The sequence below is a fragment of the Python bivittatus genome, unplaced genomic scaffold (assembly GCF_059951505.1).
Source record: "Python bivittatus isolate LINGU-HERP-01145 unplaced genomic scaffold, Pbiv_v1 ctg000800_np1212, whole genome shotgun sequence".
NCBI lineage: Eukaryota > Metazoa > Chordata > Lepidosauria > Squamata > Pythonidae > Python > Python bivittatus.
Window position 1 is genome coordinate 76,794 of NW_028277105.1, and position 22,511 is coordinate 99,304.

The 22,511-nt window shown below is 44.9% G+C and overlaps 1 protein-coding gene across 4 annotated transcripts in view; it reads left to right on the top strand.

Annotated features, from left to right (window-relative positions):
• Positions 1 to 22,511, top strand: part of EHMT2 (euchromatic histone lysine methyltransferase 2) — a 43,502-nt gene that overhangs the window by 11,606 nt on the left and 9,385 nt on the right. The window contains exons 4-22 of one of the 4 annotated variants that reach the window (XM_088128623.1): positions 885 to 1,219; positions 2,497 to 2,569; positions 2,788 to 2,888; positions 5,014 to 5,157; positions 5,672 to 5,836; positions 6,883 to 6,997; positions 8,554 to 8,655; positions 9,544 to 9,689; positions 10,700 to 10,843; positions 11,336 to 11,565; positions 12,960 to 13,151; positions 13,408 to 13,490; positions 14,374 to 14,480; positions 15,628 to 15,750; positions 15,878 to 15,979; positions 16,851 to 16,952; positions 17,063 to 17,167; positions 19,072 to 19,226; positions 19,342 to 19,509. In XM_088128623.1, coding sequence (XP_087984749.1) covers positions 885 to 1,219; positions 2,497 to 2,569; positions 2,788 to 2,888; positions 5,014 to 5,157; positions 5,672 to 5,836; positions 6,883 to 6,997; positions 8,554 to 8,655; positions 9,544 to 9,689; positions 10,700 to 10,843; positions 11,336 to 11,565; positions 12,960 to 13,151; positions 13,408 to 13,490; positions 14,374 to 14,480; positions 15,628 to 15,750; positions 15,878 to 15,979; positions 16,851 to 16,952; positions 17,063 to 17,167; positions 19,072 to 19,226; positions 19,342 to 19,509 — 2,692 coding nt within the window. The remainder of the gene's footprint in view (positions 1 to 884; positions 1,220 to 2,496; positions 2,570 to 2,787; positions 2,889 to 5,013; positions 5,158 to 5,671; positions 5,837 to 6,882; positions 6,998 to 8,553; positions 8,656 to 9,543; positions 9,690 to 10,699; positions 10,844 to 11,335; positions 11,566 to 12,959; positions 13,152 to 13,407; positions 13,491 to 14,373; positions 14,481 to 15,627; positions 15,751 to 15,877; positions 15,980 to 16,850; positions 16,953 to 17,062; positions 17,168 to 19,071; positions 19,227 to 19,341; positions 19,510 to 22,511) is intronic. The other 3 variants (XM_088128620.1, XM_088128621.1, XM_088128622.1) reach the window with 3 other exon arrangements.

A 22,511-nucleotide genomic window follows, 5' to 3' on the forward strand; every position in this document is an offset into this window, starting at 1 on the left:
GCACAGCTCCCAACGTTCAAAAAATAACCTTTTTTTTTTTTCTCAATCATCATCTCTTGTGGAACCCCAGTTGAGAAAGGCTGATGTAGAGGGTATCATCTTTGGGAAGGATGTAGATGGTGTTACAATTTGAAAGCATTTTTCTTTAATATATTCACCTAGGGATAAGCAGTAGCTTTCTGGGGCAGTAGGCCATTGTCTTTCCAAGCCCTACTAGAAGAGGCCAAGGGTTGTCTCCTCCTGTTCCTTCTTAATCAGAAAGGAGAAGCAGTTGAGGTGCAGGAGGAAGGCAGAAAAGCAGCGGGCCCCAATACTTGGCAAGCCTTGGCAGATTCTTCATGTTGCTAATCCCCCAGGACTTTGGTGAGGGAGAGTGAGGCCCCTTGTTTTATTCCATCTGTCGCACTTGCTGAACTTTTATCTTTTATTGTATTGATTTTATTGTAATTTCTTTCTTTGATTGTCGTGAGCCACCCAGAATCGTTGGGAGTCAGGCAGCGTACAAGTTTATGATTATTGTTGCTGTTATTCCTACATCAGCTCTGCCCTCTTTTTATTTATATATATATTTAATAATATTTGTGGCCAATTTGGGCCAATTTGTGACCCAATCTGGGAAGAATCTGGGGAGTGCACATTAGCACAAGAAATAAAGATTGTAAGGAAAAAAAACCAATGACATAGTTAATCCAATCAGAAATGTCTTTGATGGGTTCCCACAATCACATAATCTAGAGCCAAAGCCTTGTTGAATAAGGCTGATTTTACTAGTTCGTGAAATGTGCTTCATGTGGAACTGTCACGTGGATCTTCTGTAGCTCCACTTCAGCTGCATTCATGTAGTCTAGACTGGGTGTCCTCACAACTCCTTCCCTTCTCTTCAGGTCATGCTGCTAAGACTTTCCCATCATCCCCCAGCAAAACAGCTGGACCCAGCCGTGCAAAGATGTCCCTTACCGGGACCAGCAAGTCCCCAACGTCTATCCAGAGTCTGGCTATGCGCTTGCTGACTATGCCTGGATCACGTCTTCCGGGTGATTCTGGGTCTCCCACAACAGAAGCCCCAGCTCCAGCCTCAGCCCCAGTCCCAGATTCAGCCCCCACTCCTGCTCTAGCAGTGACCTCTGCTCCTGGTCAACCTTCAGCCCCAACCACTGAAGAAGTCAAACCCAAGGTTCACAGGGCTCGGAAAACAATGTCGAAGCCCAGCACTGTACAGGTAGGCTTACAAACGTACCTTCTGCCCAGGTTGCTGATTCAGAAGATCCATTGCTTGATTGTGTACAATGCTGTTTTGGCTACATGGAGAGGTGGACTTGGAGATTGAGTTGTCTTTGTCGATGATGATGAGAAGGCTAATTTACAGCGTTTATGATTAGTTCAGTAAGGCACTTAGCAGACAACCAGGTCCAGAGGAATTCTTATATCAGTGTGAAAGTTGACCAACTATGACAAATCTTTAAATAATAAAGTACAACTGTTCCATATCACTAAAACAGCAAAACCAATTAAGATACAGTACATATAATCCCACTTTGCCATTAGGCTGCAGAATGATGGTGCATCTTATGATTAATTTTAGCAGCTGAGCACCATGGATTCTTACTACCAGATCACCAAGAAATGCTTTTCAGTGCGTAAATGTTTCTTTTGTCTAGACCAGTGTTTCTCAACCTTGACCACTTGAAGATGTGTGGACTTCAACTCCCAGAATTCCCCTGGGAATTCTGGGAGTTGAAGTCCACACATCTTCAAATGGCCACGGTTGAAAAACACTGGTCTAGAAGATTTGGCTGGTTTTCCCCCAGTGAAGGGATCTCGGTATTTCTTGCAGGCCAAAAAAAAGATGGAATGTGTATTTCCCCACATAAGGAACTTACAAATTCGTTGCTTCTTCCAGCAACTGGTTGCATAACTAGGAGAACTGGTAGCCCAACTCAACTTTACTGTGTATCTGATCAAAAGTTGTCTGTGCATCCAGTCTGATTGTGACCTGGCTGTGCGTCAAAACACGTTTCCCCACTCTTTTTTCCTAACCATCCCTGAAACTCAAATACCTAATAAAGGTATTTCCTCAGTGGGTATTGGATTTCTTTTCTTCATAGCCAACAAAACTACAATTGCTTTTGATGCTTAAGAATGGCTAATTTTGGAAAAAGGTAGATCATCTGGCTTGGCATCCTTATTTATGGTATCTTCCAGCTGGGTGGGAGTATGATTTCCATTACCCTAAATGGCCATACTGAAGTAACGGGCATGATAGTCCAACGTGTCTGGTGGGTACCAGGCTGGGGAAGCTGAGCATAGACCCAAACAGGAATTCTGAATTATTCTTCTAAACAGCTGCAAAATTCCATTGTGTGAAATATGTGGGCTTTTTCTATTGTATTTCTGCACCACATGAGATTTCTGCTTATACAAATGGATGGGGCTGTAGTTAAAAAGGTGAAGTCCTAACTGTATGGATGATCATCCTTCGTTTTCTTCTTCCTCAAGGTGCCTGAAAAGAGGGTCTCAGAGATGTTACATTTCCGTGTCTCAGATGATTTGAGAAGCATTGAAGAACCAGGTATGGAGGCCACAGATTTAGAAGGATACCTATGTAGGCTGGTATAGAAAGATATTTGGGTCTGAAGGTGTTGGCTAGAGCAGATTCCTCAACCTAGTCTTCTATGGTTGCCCAAGATTCTGAGAATTGTAGTCCCATCACTTGGGGGATAGGGGGAAGGCTGGACTAGAGTCTACCAGATGCTCATTTCACTCCTCTTCTTCCCTCTCTTTCTAAAGAAGAACCTGCGAAACACAGGAAATACGATTACATGGTAGACGCATTGCACAAAAGGATTCCCCTTTCGCTTCAGCGGTCAAGTCCCCGAGCTACTACAGAGGTGCATCTCTTCCTTTTAAATGCTCAATGGTTCTCTTAAGGGCTGAGGGTTGAATTTAAGCCCCACCAGTCTGATTAAAGAACTTCTTATCTGCATGAGTAAGGATGGCTTTCAGTCTTTGACTTCACTGAATAAGGAGTAGAAGCACCAGGAAGAAAGCTCACTGATTTTAAGATGATTATATAGCCACCCAGAGTCGTTCTGTGTGAGATGGGCAGCTGTATAAATGTGATGGGTGGGTGGGTGGATGGACGGATGGACGGACAGATGTAAGATGATGCATAGATGCGTCCAAGCAAAAATGGAAGTGAGCAGATCTGGGTGTTAAAATTGGCTAAGGAAGTCCTGCTAGTAACTGGGAAAGGTGGTCCTGTTGATAATACTCTGGTGTGTTTTATTTTTTGAACTGAAAGAAATTTAAAATAAATGCATGTTTCTGTGAAACAAGTCATCTTAATGCCTGAGGTAGAAACTTCAGGTTTGCTATGGAGATTTTCTACTGATATTTGAGGCTAATTTGGTGATTGTGCTTCCTCTGTGGTTGTGCTCAAATGATAGAGCTCCTTGTTTTCAGTACTTTTGTATATTCTATTTATTATTTAGAGTCACCTTGTGTGAGATGGGCGGCTATATAAATATGATAAATAAAATAAATTAACTACCTGATGATAATCCTGGTGGAGACGGACAAAATCATGAAAAAAAAGTTACAGGACCAGAATAATAAAATACCTGTATTTTATTTGTATATGCATATTTGTATTGTTCATTTGCATATGTATTTTTGCTATCAAGAGAATTTCATTCCTGGAGGAATAAACCATTGTTTGCCATTGTTTTTTAAATGGTAGCTGCTGCTTTTATATTTGTCACCAGTTTGTTTTAATATTAGCAACCGCTTTGAGTCCCTTGCGCAGTAGAAATATGAGTGAATTTGAATTTAAAATTAAAAAAAAATGAAATGGCAAATTTCTTTCATTTAGCAAGTCCCAGTTTGCTGCCTATGAATGGTTCTAACTGTGCCTAGTGACCAGGGGCCAGCCCTGGCTCTTGGGCTGCATTTTTAACATTGATATATTCTTGGAAACTAGGACAGAAAAGGGAGTTTTTCCAAACACAGGAAATGAGGAAAGACATTTCAGGCTTATTTCTTAATCAAGGCCTTGATCTGTCACCTAGGGAATCTATGAGAAAGAGATTCAAACAGCTCGCAGAGATCCTGCGACTAAAAATGAGAATTGTGGTTTTCTTATTTAGTTTCCGAGATTCTGTAATCTCATCCCTTCTTCCTGGTATGAAACCTGATTAACAAGACTCTGCAGGAATCTCGCTTCCTTGGCCATGGGCTGATGTTAGGGGTTTGACAGATGGGGTATCAAGGAAGCAGGACAGGCCAACGTGGAGTGAGGAACACGGGCACAGCTTTGGGGCTGGGAATCTCAACCAGCCAGCAGACAGATCTTTCTACCGCAATAACTTCCTGATGGGCATAGATGAATTTTATGCCAAGACTAGAAGCTTGGTTTTGCTCATCCCTGCCCACTTTCCTCCCAGCCTTATGGCTAGAGAAGAGAGGCACAGCCTTTTCAGCCATGGCCCCTGCCCTTTGAATTCCCTTTCAAAGATCTTCTCCAGATCTTCTCTTGATTTCTTTTCATTGGCAAAGGCAGCAGCAGGGGAGGGAAGACCTCTTTATTCAGGCCTGACACGTTACCTGTTTTCTGTGATTTCTGCCCATTCTTAGGCTTTGGTTTTAGAACAGTTTCTCAACCTTGGCCACTTTAAGATGGGTGGACTTCAGCTCCCAGAATTCTTCAGGACTTTAACTCCTGAAGAATTCTGGGAGTTGAAGTCCACCCATCTTAAAGTGGCCAAAGTTGAGAAATTCTGTTTTAAGAAGTTGTTCTGAAGCTAGGGGAAAAAAGACACGTATGTTTTTGTTTTGCCCGACTTTGATGCCAGCCTCTCAGAAATGACTCCCCCCAGTAGAAAAGCAGAAAACATCTACCCCTTCCTAGGTAACCCGAACAGTAATCTCCCCAAGGAGGAACAACTTCACCAGCTCGACACCCAGCATAAAAATAAACCTTCAGCAGTTTTTAATGAAAGACATGCTTTTCTCTAGATCACGGTGACAGAAGAGATGACAGCTCCAGCCACGGCCTCGCAGGAGGACGGAGGCCAGGAATGGGAAACCGAAGTGGGGGATGACTTTAGCCTCTTCTACGACAGCTATTCTGTGGATGGCCACGTCGATTCGGACAGCAAGGTATGAAGAAGACGATGCTGAGAACTGGAAGCAGACCCCTTGCAAATTTAATGTAGTGCCCTTTGACGTTAGAGATTTCACAGGACGTTGTCCACGTGTTTCACTATTAAGTTGCAATCAGGAGGACTCACAACTTATTTTGGGAGGAGGTGGGGAAAGAAACATGGAAATCTTGGAAAACTGCATTGAACAGCAATACCACAATGAGTGGTGGTGGGTTTTTTTTTTTAGTTTCCCTCTTGTGTCGTAAATAAGAACGTTGAGTTTCCCTGTGGCTTTTAGTGAACAGATGCTCCTTTAGGAAAATACCTGGTTGAATATACCTTCAGAATATTTATCAGTGAAAGCTTATTCCAGATTTTCCCTGGTCCTTACATAGGAAGTTCCATCAGGACAAGCAGCCTTGATAGGAGCTCTAGTTGGAACTGGAAGCAGGTCCAACTGCTCTTCCTGTCTTCTCCTTTCCCCTCCTCATTTTTTAATTCATTAATCCATTCATTTCTTTTGGTTATAGTCTGATGCAGATGTTACCGGAGAACACATGAGTGAGGAAGAGGAAGAAGAGGAGGAGGAAGAAGAAGAGGAGGAAGAGGAGGAGGAGGAGGAAGAAGAAGAGGAAGAAGAAGAAGAGGAAGAAGATGAAGATGATGAGGAAGAGTCAGGAAACCTCTCTGATAGGGTGAGTTGAGACTCGTCTTGGTTGGATAGGGATTCATTCATGGTGGCCCCTCAGTTTATTTATTTATTTGTAAGATTTCTGTTACCCACTTCAGTCTAAACCAGTGTTTCTCAACCCCATGCTGGCTGGGGAATTCTGGGAGTTGGAGTCCACACATCTTCAAGTGGCCAAGGTTGAGAAACACTGGTCTAAACAGTTCTAAGATACAGTACTTTTTTTCCCGCTGCTTTGCACTGTACACTATTGGTGAAACCATGTTCAAACAAGCATTGCCCAGATGGAGAAGTAATATCTGTGTTCCTTTCTCCACATTCATATAGTTTATTTCCATCTGCTTCATCCATGACTATCTTACACAAGTTGAGGAGAAAGAATACCTGGAGGCAATTTTTTTTTTTAAATTACAGATCGTACCAAAAAGGTTTGGTCTGAAATTCAACAGCGGCCCCACCCATTTTTGTTTCTGGTTCAGTGGAGTTGGGCGTTGCTTTAGATTTAGCTGCCAGAAGGTGCTTTGGGGTATAAACCTCTTACTTTAAATGCATAGAGCAGCATGGCTGGCTGGGGAATTCTGGGAGTTGGAGTCCACCCATCTGAAAGCTGCCAAGGTTGGGAAACATTGGCGTAGAAGTTAATATTTTGATACGTCATGGCCCATTTAGTTTAGAGGCTCCTTGTTTTATATTACAGTGTTCTAAGTAATTACAATATATTACTCTATCAATTGGTGTTTTGTTTTACGTCTGTACTGCCCTTAGTTATAAGCACGTGATGAATAAAACTATTGCTACTGAACTATTAATTTGCACTCCATGGGCCCAAAAGCACAAGAGCTGTGGGTGGCTTTCAGGCCCCTGTTGCCAACCTCTGGTTCCTTCCTCCAACAGGAAGTTGGCTTATAGTAGATGAGGCTCTTTACCCATTTAGCCCAAGATGCAAAGAGGAGCCTCCTGCACATAGACCCATCGTTCCTGGCCCTGAGCTGTGGTCCTCCTCTAGTCTCTGCTCACATTGCCTGGGGCTCTTCTGTTTTCCTTGTCCTCCAGAGCACGGCCTCCAGCTCCAAACGTAAAGCCCGGAAGCGCTGGCGACACGACAGTCCATGGATCAAGCCATCCCGAAAACGCAAACGCAAAGAGCCACATCCCAAGGAAAACAAAGGTGATTTTCTCTCAGGGCAACCAGATCTGAGATGCAGAGCACTTGTTTCTTTCCCTCTGCAGAAGGGAAAGACATGGTACCTCTGGATTCTGATGGGAAAGCTTGGCTGGAGGTATGTCAGACCAATCATTATTGTAGGAAGATGCTGGCCTCTTGTAGGTTGAACCTTTCTCTGGAAGAACACAGAACTAGCCATCTAAACAAAATAATACTTAAATAACATGTGTGGCCTTAGCTCAGACTTCCCCAAATTGGTGCCTTCCAAAGGTTAGTAGAATACTGGTAGTCCTCGCTTAACAACCATTCGTTTAGTGACCGCTCGAAGTTACAACAGTGCTAAAAAAGTGACTTATGACCAATGCCTGAAGTTACAACTGTCCCAGCACTCCTGTGATCGTGTGATCGTGATCCAGGTGCTTGGCAACCAAGTCACACTTACAACAGTTGCAGCGTCTCAGGGTCATGTGATCGCCATTTGCCACCTTCCCAGCCAGCTTCCAGCAAGAAAAATCAGTGGGGAACTGCGTCATTTGCTTAACGACCGTGTAATTTGCTTAACGACCGCCGCAAAAAAGGTAGTAATATCAGGTCCAATTCACTTAACAACTGCCCTGCTTAACAACCAATTTTTGGATCCCTATTGTGGTCATTGAGCGAGGATTACCTGTACAGTTCTGCCAACTCCAACCTTCATTTTGAGCAGTTGGGTTTGATTAGAGTCCCAAATCATTTGGGAGCCCAAGATTAGAAGATGCTGATTTGTTTCATTCTTCCTTCACAGAATTTGAGGCAAAATGCTGGGTTTTCACTTTTCTCCCATTTTATCCTCATAATAACTTGCAGGGAAAGCTGTGCTGCAGATGAGTGGTTGACTCAAGATCTTCAGCTGAGATGCATGTCTGAACGGGGATTTGAACCTGGGTCTTCTTGGGCCTAGTCTGATCCCACTTAAGCACTGAGGAGGCCACCACTCTTCCCCATAATGAGTTGTTGGGAGAGGATGGAAGATAGGGCTAAATAGACCATCTCCACACTAGATTCTTAAAAAGAGGAACCCTCCCAGGTTTATTAGAGAAATAGTAGCTATTTGTAGCTACTGTTTACAACAGAGGGTGCCATTGTCTCTACCTCAGGTGGCCGATGCCTTACTCAGCACTTGGAGTGCCTAATCATCTTTTGGTTGCCCAGTTGACAGAGTTCAGCTTAGACTGGCAAAAAGGAGAGCTGAAAAGTGGGCCTTTCCAGGACATGCATCTTCTCTTCTCCCCTTTCCATTTCTGATGAGACAACTTCTCTGGAAAGTGAGCGGTTTGACAAATTGCCCCAACCATCATTAGAGAAATAGTAGCTGTTGATGTGATCTGAAATTATCTGGGAGGTTACAAAATCTGAAGTGGTTGCTAGCTTCATTCAGAACTCCAGAGTGAAACCCTCTGAAAGAATCTCTCCAGATAGAAGGCCATCAGAATGGCAGTTATTTAATGAAAAGAAATCAAAAAGCATCTGGGGTGCTTTTCCTCAGGGTGGACATTCTCTTCCTCTTTTTCCCTCCTCAGGCCTGAATGGTGGCCCGTCAACCACCCAGAGCGAGTATACGGAGGTGCCTCTTGGCTGCCTGGAACTGCCCAATGAGGGGGCGCTGTCCCCCAACAATGCTGGTGTGTACCTATCCATCCCTCCTCTTCCTTTGGAGCAGTGGGTTCAAGAATTCAAGCTGTGTTGTTGTTGGGGGGTAGTTTGAGTAAATTGTATATTCCTCTTTTAAGAGGAGAATTGTTCACAGCTTTCAATATGACTTACATACACTGTGCAGGTGAGCAACATCGTTGACTGTAAATGAAGAGCTATCAAGGCATATCTGACTATCAGACCAGAGGAAAGAGAGTGGGCTAGGGGTACCTTTTGAACTCTTGCCCCAAGAAATAATCTTACTGCTGTCTTTTTACAACTTGGGCTTCATCCATTGCACCTCCTACCACAGTGTTTCTCAACCTTGGAAACTTAAAGATGTGTGGACTTCAACTCCCAGAATTCCCCAGCCAGTCATGGGGAAGTCCACACATCTTCAAGTTCCCAAGGTGGAGAGACACTGTCCTACCTCAACAGCAAATCATCTTGGACCATTTTTAGCTCATCATTAATGGACCCATAGGTTGAGCAGAGCCTGCAAGCTCAGGAGAACGTGCATTGCTGAGGAGGATGGTGTTGATTCAAGACCAGGGTGGTAAGATGGGAAGCTGCAGCCAGAGCAGTAGGTTGGCCCCCACCTCTTAAGCTAGTGTAGTGCCTTCATAAGCTGTGGAAGATGCTGTCCAATTGCCACTGTTGAAGAAAAGTTGCATGGTCAGCCTCACTGGCTTTTGTACATGGAAGAGGGTGCCACCTTTTCAACCTCAAGTCACAGATGTCTTACTCAAGACGTAGAGCACCTGATAAATTGGGCTGCCCAATTGATACAATTTGGCCTAGATGGGCAAAGAACCTGGACCTGCGTAGCTGACAAGTAGGCCTTTCCAGGACACACATCTCCTTCTCCCCCTTCCCAGGTGTGTCTAATGAGACAAGTTCATTGGAAACTGAACGCTTTGAGGAACTTCCGCTGTGTTCTTGCCGCATGGAAGCCCCAACCATTGAGCGGCTTAGCCAGCAGGCTGGAAATCAGTGCATGGCAACTGAGAGTGCTGATGGGGAGGTAAGCAAGGATAGGGAATCTGGAATGAAGAAGGTCCAGCTGGCTTTATTTAGGTCCTTTCCATTTTGCCCTGTTGATTTGAAGTCAAAACATCCATCGCAGCCTCTCTGTTGCTTCTAAATAGTGATAATAACAAGGATTCTCTTTGATAGTTAACTTAGCTGGAGGGCGCTGATAACAGAGGCCAGATATGGGCTCAGGGGCATCTGCAGGGGGGTGTCAAATAAGGCAAAGCGGTGGCCATGAATGTATGAGCAAAGCCCCGACCCCTTTTATATCACATGAAAAGAGTGGGGTTTGATCATGTGGTCGCGGTTGCCATCTTGACTTCCTTGATACGCCCTGTGGACGTCCCTGCATGGGCCCATTAAGGAAGGGGAAATGTCAACATGCTTGAAGGCCCCCTGAGTTTTACGGAAGTACAAAAACGTTTATTTAAAAAATGGAGGGGGCAGCACATCCTGAACAGCCCATTAAGGACTGACCTTTCCATAGAATGTTAAATTTCAGTTGAAAAAGAAAGAAAACATAGAAGGGGAAAGTAAAATATCCTGTAATGGACTGGAATCTTGGAGAGCTGTGCTTTGGTTAGCAGGTAGCATATGTAGTTAGTCCTTGATTAGCAGCTGCCTTGTTTAGTGACCATTTGCAGTTATGACGGTGATGAAGAAGTAACTTTGCAACCAATCCTTGCATTTATGACGACCTCAGGTTTGTAAAACAAAGGAAAGCTGAAGTAAGATCATAAGCACAGACACGGTTTCACTTAGTGACTGGTTCTCTTAATGACTGAGTTGCTGGTCCCAATTGTTGCTAAAGGACGACTACCTGTATAGCAACATTTTGTTGAGGGTCAGTTTGTAATAATACATAGCTGGCTGGGGAATTCTGGGAGTTGAAGTCCACACATCTTCAAGTGGCCAAGGTTGAGAAGCCCTGCCCTAATGAATTGCCTCGGTGGGACCTGCCCAGAGAGGGAGGGAGACACGTTCTCCTTTGTGCCTTTACAGTTAAACGGCTGCAGCAGCAGCATCTTAAAGCAAGAGACAATGCGTCCCTCCAGCCGGGTTCCACTCATGGTCCTGTGCGAAGCCCATCGTGCCCGGATGGTGAAGCATCACTGCTGCCCTGGTTGCGGCTACTTCTGCACGGCGGTGAGAAAAGAAAACCGGCAGGCGTGTGGGGACCCGGTAACGGGGTGAGCGGGTCGCCATCAGAGGGAGGTATTTGAGGGGAAGAGCATGGTTCTTGGAGCTGTCTCCGCCTGAACGAATCCATTGGTAGCCAATTTGAGCCCAGGCCTCAAGTTCAGTTAGAAGAAAGCATGGCTGAGTTGGTCAGGGGTGTAGAGAGGGCCAGGCTTCTTCAAATACTTGCCCTAGGTCCAGTCATCCTGCTGGTGACAAAGGTTGGGTTTTCATATCTTTAGCTTCCAGAAGCGTCAGCTCTGTCATTTCTACAGGCCTGGTTGTTAATTCCAACGTTGGCTATCCAGTAATCTTCCAAATGTTGTGGAACTACAGTTCCCAGCAGCCTTTGCCAGCTTGACCAGTGGTCAGGAACCCTGGGAATTGTTGCTGAGCGCTCACACACGTAAGGTTTGGGTGGGCACCCCAATCCCTGACACCTGTTTTCTTTTTTCTCAGGGCACCTTCCTGGAGTGCCACCCTGACTTCCGTGTGGCACATCGCTTCCACAAGGCCTGCGTTTCCCAGCTCAATGGCATGATCTTCTGTCCACACTGTGGAGAAGATGCTTCAGAGGCCCAGGAGATCACCATTGCCAAGGCGGACACCTCCACGCCTGTCCCCATCCCACCATCGCACGGCCAAAGCGCTTCCGAGTCCACCGGCCGTGCTGACACCACCCAGCCCAGGTGAGTAGGCTGCGTCTGGCAGGGATCCCAGTCCCAGGTTTTTTGGAAAGCAAAAGGATGTGTCTTTTTTCTTCATAAATGGAACCTTCTTAGTATGCAAAAACTTATGCAAAAGGTCTTCTGCATCACTCTCAAGCTGTAAAGCAAGTAGGAGATCTACAGGCCCTGCGCTGCACCTCCCCCCCCCCTCCTCCTCCTCCTCCTCCTCCTCCAGAGGGCAAACAATTTGACCAAATCTCTGAAATTAGGAGCCGGGCATCTCTCAACTTTGACCCTGCCTACAGGGAAGCAATTTGCTCCATTCCTACCTCTAAATCCCATAAAAAACCGACCTGCCCCACCTGGTCAGGCAGAGAGGGCATGTTGCAGAACCATCAGCAAGAGAATGTTGGCAGGTGGGGCCCAGGAAGAGAGCCTTCTCTGCTGTTGCCCCCACCCTTTGGAACATTCTCCTCCCAGAGGTGCAGCAGGCCCCTACTCTCTTGGCCTTCCAGAAAGGATTGAAGACCTGGCTCTGCCAGCGGGCATGGGGCAACAATCTTACCCAATCCTGGGGGTGGTTGGCATCTTGATGACGCTCCCCGAGTGACTGCCAATTTTAACATCTATCCTTGAATCTATTTATTCTCTATTTATTTAGGATTACTGTATATTGTAAATTTAATTGATTTTAACTGCTTTGTAAACTGCCCAGAGTCGTTTCAGCGAAATGGGTGGTGACAAATTTGAGAGAGAGAGAGAGAGATGGTCTGCTGTTGTAGTAGCATTCCATAGACTATACAACAGCAGACCATAGGAATGCTACTACAACAGCAGACCATATATATATATGTGGACAAAGTCCAGAAGACAGTGGTAGTGATAGATGTAGCAGTGCCAAGTGACAGCAACATCAGGGAGAAGGAGCATGAGAAGCTGGAGAAGTAGCAGGGCCTGAAGGAGGAACTAGAGAGGGTGTGGAAAGGAAAGGCCAAAGTGGTCCCAGTGGTGGTAGGAGCACTCGGGGCCATGACTCCTAAGCTGGGAGAGTGGCTCCAACAGATCCCAGGAACAACATCCGAGCTCTCTGTCCAGAAGAGTGCAGTGCTAGGAACAGCTAAGATACTGCGCAGAACCCTCAAACTCCCAGGCCTCTGGTAGAGGGCCCAAGATTGAGGAACACACGTACCACCCATGGGGTGAGAGGGGAATTTTTTATATATAGATAAATAAATTAAAAAGACAACATTGCACTGCTAGACCTCAACAGCAAAAGGGCCACATCTGAACAGGGCTTGGGAGGGTTAAGGTAGATTTGTATCTCAAGATCTTCCATTTCCCCAATGCCTCCATCTTACTAGAACGTTACGATTTCTTAACTCGGTATCTTACTACTCTGTTTGGCCTTTCCTCAGTGCTCGGATGCGTGGGGGCTCAGGGGTTGAACACCCAACAGATGATATGATGGGCTTCGGTGGCCCAGGTATTGATAGTGCAGGCCCACGGCTGACTCTTCCTAATGGGGCTGTGCTTTCGGCCCAAGGACTGCCAGCAGGGGCTGGACGGGAGCAACTAGAGCGTGCCCTGGTGGTACAGGAGTCGGAGCGGTAAGCAAGCTTCTGTTCTTGCCCTCTCTGCCTTGGTGGAAGGACCGTGATTATCGTTGTTTCAACAAACCTTTGTGGTTTGATAGCAGTGGTCAGGGCTTGGCCGCGAAGCAAGGGGAGAACTCTTCATGTGTGCTGAGTTACCATGATTTCCCCCCTTCTGCCCTGTCTTTTGCCTTCCGCAGTTTGCCCTTTCTCCAAATTTCATTTGCCTGACCGAGAAAACTCTTTGATCTCTCTCCTCTGTCGCTCCCAGGCGCAAGAAGCTGCGATTCCATCCTCGTCAGCTGTACCTCTCAGTTAAGCAAGGAGAACTCCAGAAAGTCGTCCTGATGTTGTGTAAGTTGCCCGGGATCTATGGATGTGGATGAGGAGGCCAGCGATGGAAACAAGAGCATCCTGTTGGGTTCCTGTGTAACAGTGTTTCTCAACCTTGGCAACTTGAAGATGTGTGGACTTCAACTCCCAGAATTCCCCAGCCAGCAAAGCTGACTGGGGAATTCTGGGAGTTGAAGTCCACACATCTTCAAGCTGCCAAGGTTGAGAAACACTGCTCTATAAGATTAAGGAGTAATACTGGAATAGAATATTGGCCCGTATTTAACAGCTTCTGTGAATTACCATCCAGGTTCTGTATTTTTCTTGGGTTCATGGCTGCTAATATGACCAAATAGGACCTGAGGATAATGACATAAAGTAGGACAGTTCAAGGTGCTGATTGTTACCAGTAAAGCCCCACATGACTTGGCACCGAGGTACCTGTGGGGACACCACTTCTAACTAGAATCAACCCCCATGGTCCAGGAGGAACTGTTGATCGTTGGCATTTCCACAACGGTGGGCGGCTGATAGGCACAGCTTCTCAGCATCAATATCTACATGGCATTTTCAGATATGGTGCATTGAAAGCCCCTTGAAAGGCTATATTCAAAGTGCAGGAATCTGAGGCTCGACGCCCCTTTTTTTGCTCACACACCAAAGCATGGTGTTGTGCAGTGCTCCCATGAGTTGGTTTTTGGAGTCCGATTTCAAAAGGGGAGGGGGAGAAATTTATCAGGACTTTGTGAAAGGTGAAGACATGTTCCTCTCGTCTTTCAACGCTTCCTGCACGAAGATTAAAATCTACCATTTTGTTTTGGTGAATCTGGAGCCAACTGGGGCAACCCGGTTTGTTCTCTTTTCCCTTTCTTTGTCACTTATCTTCTCTTTTTTTTTTCCCCAGTAGACAGCTTAGACCCCAATTTCCAGACTGAACAACAAAGTAAACGTTTCCCACTACATGCTGCGGCACAGAAGGGCTACCTGGAAATCTGCCATGTTTTGCTGCAGGTGTGTGTGCGTGCGTGTGTGTAAGCCTGGGCCTCTGGGCTCCGCTGGTTTCCTCTCCTCTCCTTCTTATATGTGAGGCTTGACTTGTAGAGCTATCAGCACCAGCCCCTGAGCAAAATCGTAAATTAACATCCCTTCACCAACTTTTGTAAGTTGCAGTAGGTAAACTCCCTCTCAGGAGCTTAAAGATTGCAGGCAAATTTGATAGTAAGAAGAAATACTAATATCTGCTTGGATCATTTCACTCTTTTTCAGTTATAGTATTCTAATCTATAACATACACAGCACGGATTCGCTACTTTTTGGAAGTTCTGCAGCCTGTTTTGAGAAAGTGGGGTTCAGATTCCTGATTCGCAGTAACTTGCATGCAGATTTGAATGTACATATCCTTGCTCAGCGGCAACAGCAGATTGTTGGCTTTGCTCCGGGGTCACAATTTTACACTCAAAAGAGCCTTCTGAAAGAGTGAGGGATGGAAAGGTTAAAGGATGAAAATACACAGTTCTGGGTTTGCTGAGAGAGAGAGAGGAGCTGTTGAATATTCATATTTGAAATATGACTGTATTAAATTGCCCTGAATCCATTGGTTGAAATTGGCATACAGGTAGTCCTGGTTTAGCGACCACAATTGGTTCCGGTGAAATGGTCGCTAAGTGACAGTCACTAAGCAAACCAAGGGATAGAGCAAGAGAGAGATGCTGCAAAGATCACTGGTTGCGATGTGGTCTCAGTCAGATAAAGTTCTCTGGTACAGTGTCCTGAGCCTGACCTGTTTTTTCCCCCCCTTTTTTTTCCCCCTAAACAAGCAATCTCTTCCTGAGCTGCTTCTCTATGCAGCCCATGCTTTCCTAAAAAGTGCTAACTGCAGATTAACCAACTCAGCTCTGCACCTTAATTAGTTGATTAGAACCCTCCTGGCAGACTCCCAGCTGCTGCCTGAAACTGACCAGACTTTAATCAGTTTCACACTGAAGGCGTTTGTTGCCCTAAATTCAGGCATTGGTGGCAAAGTTACTTTTGCATCACTGGGGTAATTGCAAACGGTTGCTATCCAAGGCAGTCACTAAATGAGGACCACCTGTATACCAGTTAAATAAGTAAACAGGCAAGTCAATTAGTAATAAATCATAAATATTCTCTCTGGCAGGCTGGAGCCAACATAAATACAGTGGACAAGTTGCGTCGAACCCCTTTAATGGAAGCTGTTGCAAACAACCATGTGGAGCTAGCCCGTTACTTGGTCAAGAGGGGTGGTTGTGTGTACACAAAGGTCAGGAGATGAAGGAAGAGCTCTTCTGGTGGAAGGAGAGCTGTGTGGACGGGAATGGGGTGGGGACATTTTCTTAAAAAGGGGTCAGTGCAGGATTCGAGTTGCAGCTTTTCTTTTTCTGCAACAGTCCTGGGCCTTCAATAAATATACCACAGGCAGAAATTGCACATGTTCAGTTGTTTCGGTCCATAATGGCTCAATTTCTATGTGTGTTGCTGCTTTTAAAAGAGTAAGACTCTTCAAAATGTCATGTAGGAAGTACTTGCCATAGCATTTCTTTGCAACATGTGCCGTGTTTGAGAGAAATCGTAGATTGGTGGAGTCTTGAGCTCACTCTTTGTTGAAATAATTTCTACTTGAAAACTTGACATTCAGCATCAACAATGCTTTTTTTAAAAAAAACCGTATTTTTTGTAACAAAACCATCTTTAATCTTAAAAAAAAAGAAACTTAAAAAAAATGAAAAATAGAAATTAAGAAAGGAAAAGGAAAAAACTATCTTATATTTTATATTTATCAATAGTCACCGGATTACCAATGAATTTGCTACTATAAATATAAACAATATAGTATATTATTGAAAGATATCCCAGAATCTCTGCTGTAACAACACATACTGCTGCGTCTGTATGTGGCTGTATTGACTGGTAGAAAATACTGCCTTTTCCAGAACAAATAGACCACACATTTCCAACAACCCACATCAATAATGCTAGTCCACTTGGTCTAACAGGATGACTCAGTGACCGGGTTCAACCTTTGTATTGAGCATGGTTTGTTTTAACCATGGTTTGTTGAGCCTGTCAGAGTGGCCTGGATTGCACATCCCCCTGAGCCATTGTGCGCAAACCGCACGGGCTGGGTTTACAAAAGACCCTGAGCCGGAGCCAGAGAAATCACAGGAAGCTTAGCGTAATGCATGAATCCAGAGTTTGAGGCTGCTTCTTGTGGGATGAGGGTTCAAGAGGGTTCAAGATGTTTTATGAGAATGATAAAAGTAGGGAGGGGACGTTCTGTATTAAGGGTACTGTTGGAAGAGAAGTGGCTGCCATGCAAGTTAAATCAACGTTGTTTCATTCTTCCCGATGTTACTGCCAAAGGAGGATGACGGATCTACCTGTCTCCATCACGCTGCCAAGAATGGAAATGTGGAGATGGTCACCTTGCTCCTTTCCACGGGGCAGGTGGATGTCAATGCCCAGGTGAGTGGGGGGGCTGGTTCCTCTTGGTGGGTGACAGTGGCTGCCAGGTTCACCCAGCAACAGCTCTCCTGGACCTTCACACAAGCCGGTTCTTTCTGTTTCTGGTTTAGGATAACGGAGGTTGGACCCCCATTATCTGGGCTGCCGAGCATAAGCACATTGAGGTGATCCGCATGCTGCTTACCCGGGGAGCTGATGTCACCCTGACTGACAATGTACGTGAGTTTGGGTTTCCTTGCAGGGTGAGCCCCAGGCTTGTGAAGCTGTTCCAAAGCAAAGGGAGTGGGATTTGCTTTTGGGAACCAAAACTGTGGCTTGACGAAAGAAATCTCTGGTTCAATCTACATGCAGAATGGACAACTTCAGGTTGTAGGTTGCCAGGGCCAGCCCATTGCAGTTGGCCCCTTGCTTAAAAGGAAACCCCTGCAAATAGAAAAGTAGCACTAGGATTGTTCTAATCTGGTCCTTTGACTGTATATTCTGTAAGAAACCATTTAAAAACTGCAAGTTCTGGAGTGGCGCGTTCCATTCACCTCCTTTAATATCCAGTCCTCCCATCCTGCTCATAAACAGATTAATCAGCTCCACTTACATAAAATATGCAAACTGCCAAGAGGTGCACAGAAAAAGATCGGGCTACTATTTTTTCAGGAGACGACTCCCAAAATAGCAAGTCCCGCTGTCTCGAGCAAGTTGTATCTTCCCATAAATGTGTTTTTCCAAAAGAGCAAGAATTACAAGGCTGTTGACCTGCGCTTTATCTGGATTCAGTCATTACCCTCATAAATGCAACTAGGCTGAAATCAAGGTGTCCCAGATATTTCTCTCCTAGCCCACCTGAGGGAGCCATCGTTGCACTCCTTGCAGGAAATGAACTTAATACGAACAGACAGACAAATGTGGAAACTGCCTATATTTGCTTTGGAAGATACAGCAGCTGGAGAGCGGGGAATCCTTTTCGTTCCTCCCAAACATACATACATTTATTTATTTATTTATTTATTTATTTAGCAAATTTATGTTTATGCTAAACATGACTCTGGGCGGTGCACCGCCAGCAACAATTAAAACGATATCACAACCCTGTTCTCAGCGGCCATATATATTTATATTGTGCTATATGGTACTTGCTTTAATTGTCTTTATGATGGTTTGCCCGGAGTCACATTCAGTGAGATGGGCGGCTATAGAAATAAATTAATTAAATTAAATTAAATTAAATTAAATTAAATTAAATTAAATTAAATTAAATTAAATTAAATTAAATTAAATTAATAAATAAACAAATAAGACACTTAAAATAAACGAACATAAATAAAAGCAAGATTGCAAGAAAATAACCATTTAGGCCACTGTTTCTCAACCTTGGCCACTTGGAGATGTGTGGACTTCAACTCCCAGAATTCCCCAGCCAGCCATGGCTGGCTGGGGAATTCTGGGAGTTGAAGTCCACATATCTTAAAAGTTGCTAAGGTTGAGAAACACTGATCTAGGCTCAGTACAATCATCGCGCAAGCTCCCCATGGGATCCCCAAGGTTGGTGGAAGAACCATGTTTTGGGGGCTTTTTGAGAGGCTAACAGGGATGGGGCTAACCTCCACTCGGTTAACGATTGTGGTGACAAGGAAGCCACATGCTCAGAACAGCAGCCTGAACAGAACTCAGGAACAAAGCATAAGAAAGCAGAACTGAAACCAAGTCATCTCCTTTTTTAAGGACAGGGCCACCCTAGCTGAACAAGCTCATTCTGTGGAAGAGGTTCCCTGAACTTGAGCGTCCCCCCAAGAAGCCTCTAGCCTACATGCTTCCTCAGTACACCAGAAATGATGGCGAGCAACCAGCAGTGTCATTTTTGGAGGGGGGGTAAAAATCACATGGTTACGGCACTGCCATTGAACGCCTGTTCCTTTGTACATGCATGCAACATTGATGCATGTACAAAAGGGACTGCCATCTTGACTTTTCAGACCCCTCTTGTGGACACCACTGTGAGGGATAGAGGAGAACTTCTGTAGATCTTTACGGGCCAGCACAAAGTTACTACAAGGGAACGTGTGAAAGTTGGGCCTCCTGCCATGTTGCCCGTCACTCTTTAATGCCTTCCTCTTCTTCCATCCAGGAAGAGAACATCTGCTTGCACTGGGCCTCCTTCACCGGAAGTGCGGAGATTGCCGAAATCTTACTGAATGCCCAATGTGATCTCCACGCTGTCAATTTCCATGGAGACACGCCTCTGCATATAGCTGCCCGGGAGAGCTACCACGATTGTGTCCTGTAAGCAACAGGCAGTCGGGAGATTTCTATTTCGGATGCTGTGTTGCAAGATGGTGGGAGACTAGCAGTTGCAAGGCCTTTGCTCTAATCCCCTATATCCTTCCTCCTCACGTAGCCTGTTCCTATCAAGGGGAGCCGACACTGAAATACGGAACAAGGAAGGGGATTTGCCAGTGGACCTGACCTTGGAGAACTCAGATGTTTGGTTTGCCCTTCAACTCAATCGCAAGATCCGCCAAGGCATCCTTAACCGTTCTGTGCGCACGGAGCGCATCATCAGCAGGTGAGATGGTCAGGTTGAATGGTTGCATACAAGCAGATTTGGTTGGGTTTCAGTTTCTTTTTCCTAGTGCTTGTCATGTGTTCAGGCACATGATTCCAGTAGGAGGGGCTTCTGCTTTAGGGTACAGCCAACAGCTGCATAGATCTATAAATAGGCTTCCCCAGGGAGCTTACAATTCAGGGTAAGTGGAGAGGAGCTCAGATGGAGTTTAAAAAGTTCAGAAATAGAACAGGTGTTTAAGACAACTACTTCTACAAAGAAAAGTGGGAAATCTATCAAGTGGCACTTAGTGGTGGAATCAGTTGAACAAACAAGGTTTATCAGGAGGGAGAGATAAACTGGATACCTGACATTTCACAGGGTTGAGGACTTGGATTTATTCTGCATAGCCCCTAAAGGTATGCTGAGAAACAGTAGATGGAAGCTTAATACAGGTAGTCCTCGTTTAGTGACCACAATAGGGACCAACAACTTGGTCGCTAAGTGAAACCGCGACTGTGCTTACGATCTTACTCCAGCTTTCCTTTGCTTTGCAGACCTGCGAAGGTCATAAATGCGAGGATTGGTCATAAAATTACTTTTTCATTATTGTCATAACTGCAAATAGTCACTAAAGGAGGCAGTCGCTAAACGAGGACTACCTGTAGAGAGACTGAAACTTGAACTAAGGAGAAATTTCCTGAGTGTGAGAATTATTAAGCAATGGAACAGCCTGCCTCTTGAAGCTGTGGGGGCTCCATCACTGGAGGTTTTCAAGAAAAGGTTGGGTAGCCATTTGTCTGGGATGGTATGAGAATTCCTATGCAGGGCGGGGGGGTTGGACTAGATGACCCCCAAGGTCCCTTCCAACCTTAGGATTCTATGATTTCTCCTAGACAGTGATAAAGAGAATAAAGCACAATAAAGAGAATAAGCTGTGACAATGGGAAAGGAGTGGAGATTTAGGATGTATCCACATAAGTGTCACATGTATGTATATATTGACTTATTTTACAATGTTTATAGTCTACTCCAATCCTGGCAAAATTCTGGATGGGGTACAAGACAGACAAAAAAAAAAAAAAGGAACCTAAACATAACATTAACAGTATCATTAAAAGGATCAGTAAATGTTATAGGTGCCCTTCCCCTAATCTAACCTAATCTAAGGGTCAGAGATTATGAGGATGCTGAGAAAAAAGCAGGAGAAACTCTAGACATAAACAGTCAATAGATGGGAGTTTGATAGTGACTTATCTCAGGATTTTTCGAAGTTTGTCCGGCAAGAACTTGGTGGGGTACTGTGAGAACTAAGTTGGGGGGGGGAAGCTCCCAGTTTTCTATCCTTAGAGCTTTGCTTCTTGATCAGGGTTTCTGGCATTCTTTTTTTTCAGACTAACAGTTTCCATAGCCTAAAACCAGTGTTTTTCAACCTCAGCAACTTTAAGATAAGTGGACTGGGGAATGACTTGCAAGATTGATGTCAGCCTTACCAGGTAGACCAGACAGGAAACATGAGCAGATAAGCTAATTCTGCTTTAAGCTACATTAACAGAAACTTGCAAGTCTGAAAGTACAGTTCTCCTGCTGTCTCCTTTACAGCCTGAGAAACTAGGGAGGGTCCCTTCTGACCCTCTTGCCCTGCCCACTATCCAGCTGTGGGCTATGCCCTCTCTTATCTGACCGTTCCCTAGGCAGCATCGCCCCATCTCCCAGGGTCTTTCCCACATACCCTTAGAGTTTATAACTTTCTAAAATCGAAATTTTAATCACCCTTTTGCTTTTTAATTAAGTCCTTAAACTTGTATTTAAAACTTCTTTCGCTAAGGATTGAGGGAAACTCACCCGGTGCTGTAAAACCTGTTGATGCAAAGGTTCCTAATAGTTGAAAAGCAGTTAACAAGCAATATCCAAGAGAGATTAGAAAAGGAAGTATGCAAACCCAGTGTCCTTTTTTAAGGCACCGATCGCGGTTTGAGCAAAAGGTGGCTATTCCCTCGTCTCCCAGAGCTGTAAACCTGTCGAAGACTGCTATCTTGCAGTCTCTTCACAAAGAACAACTGTCTGGAGTACTTGTGGGCGATCTCAGTTCCTGTCCTTGTCCGGAGAGGTTCAAAGAGCTGGTCTACTCGCCAGCTCTTCATTCTTTGCCGCAATTGTCAGCTCTGATTTTCGCAGAGCCATCTTCCTCCGGAAGTCCACCATTTCTTCCTCCGGAAGTCCCCTTTCCCCAGTCTCAAATAATGTTATTACCCCCACAAAAAAGCCAGACCCTGATTGATTGATTGATTGATTGATTGATTGATTGATTGATTATTAAAATTTATAGAGCCTCCCATCTCATAGATATGACTCTGGGCATCTTACAAACAATGAAAAGAAATATAAAAACAACAAAAACCAACCAGCAACCATTGAAAAACAATATCAAAGCATATAAAAAACCAAGAGTTTCAGCAGCGGCAGTCCCAAACTGGATCCTTGACTCATAAACCAGCAATTACAAATTGCTCCTGCGAGGAAAATACACTTTCTTCACCTAAAAATGTATGTGAGGAAAATACAGTTTTAGGCGAAGAAAATGTATTTTCCTCACACTCCATTACCCCCAGTTTAGGAACCACTGACCAAAAACATTTGAAAACTGCTGGCTTATCTAATCAAAGGCAGTTCAGTCCAGACTGCAAAAGAGATTCTGCCTAGAGAGCTGAAAGATCTTTTAGCAGTTTCTACAAAGTTCTGCACCTTAGCCCTAATTCTTATATTAAAATGCCTTATGACGTCTGTGTGATTCTTGCTTCCTGGATCATCCCCTCCTTCCACTCCTTTGGTGGCCAAAAACTCTTCAAAAAAAGCCAGGTCTTAACGTTCCAAAAGCTGGCCAGGCAAGGGGCAGTCTTGTCTCCAAAGACAAATTCTTCCACGGGAGGAAGATGCTTGCTTCTGATCCCCCTTCCACCTAGCCTCCTGACAGAGGGAGCAGGGGACAGGGGCTTTCAGCAGGCACCTTCTACTTATGCATG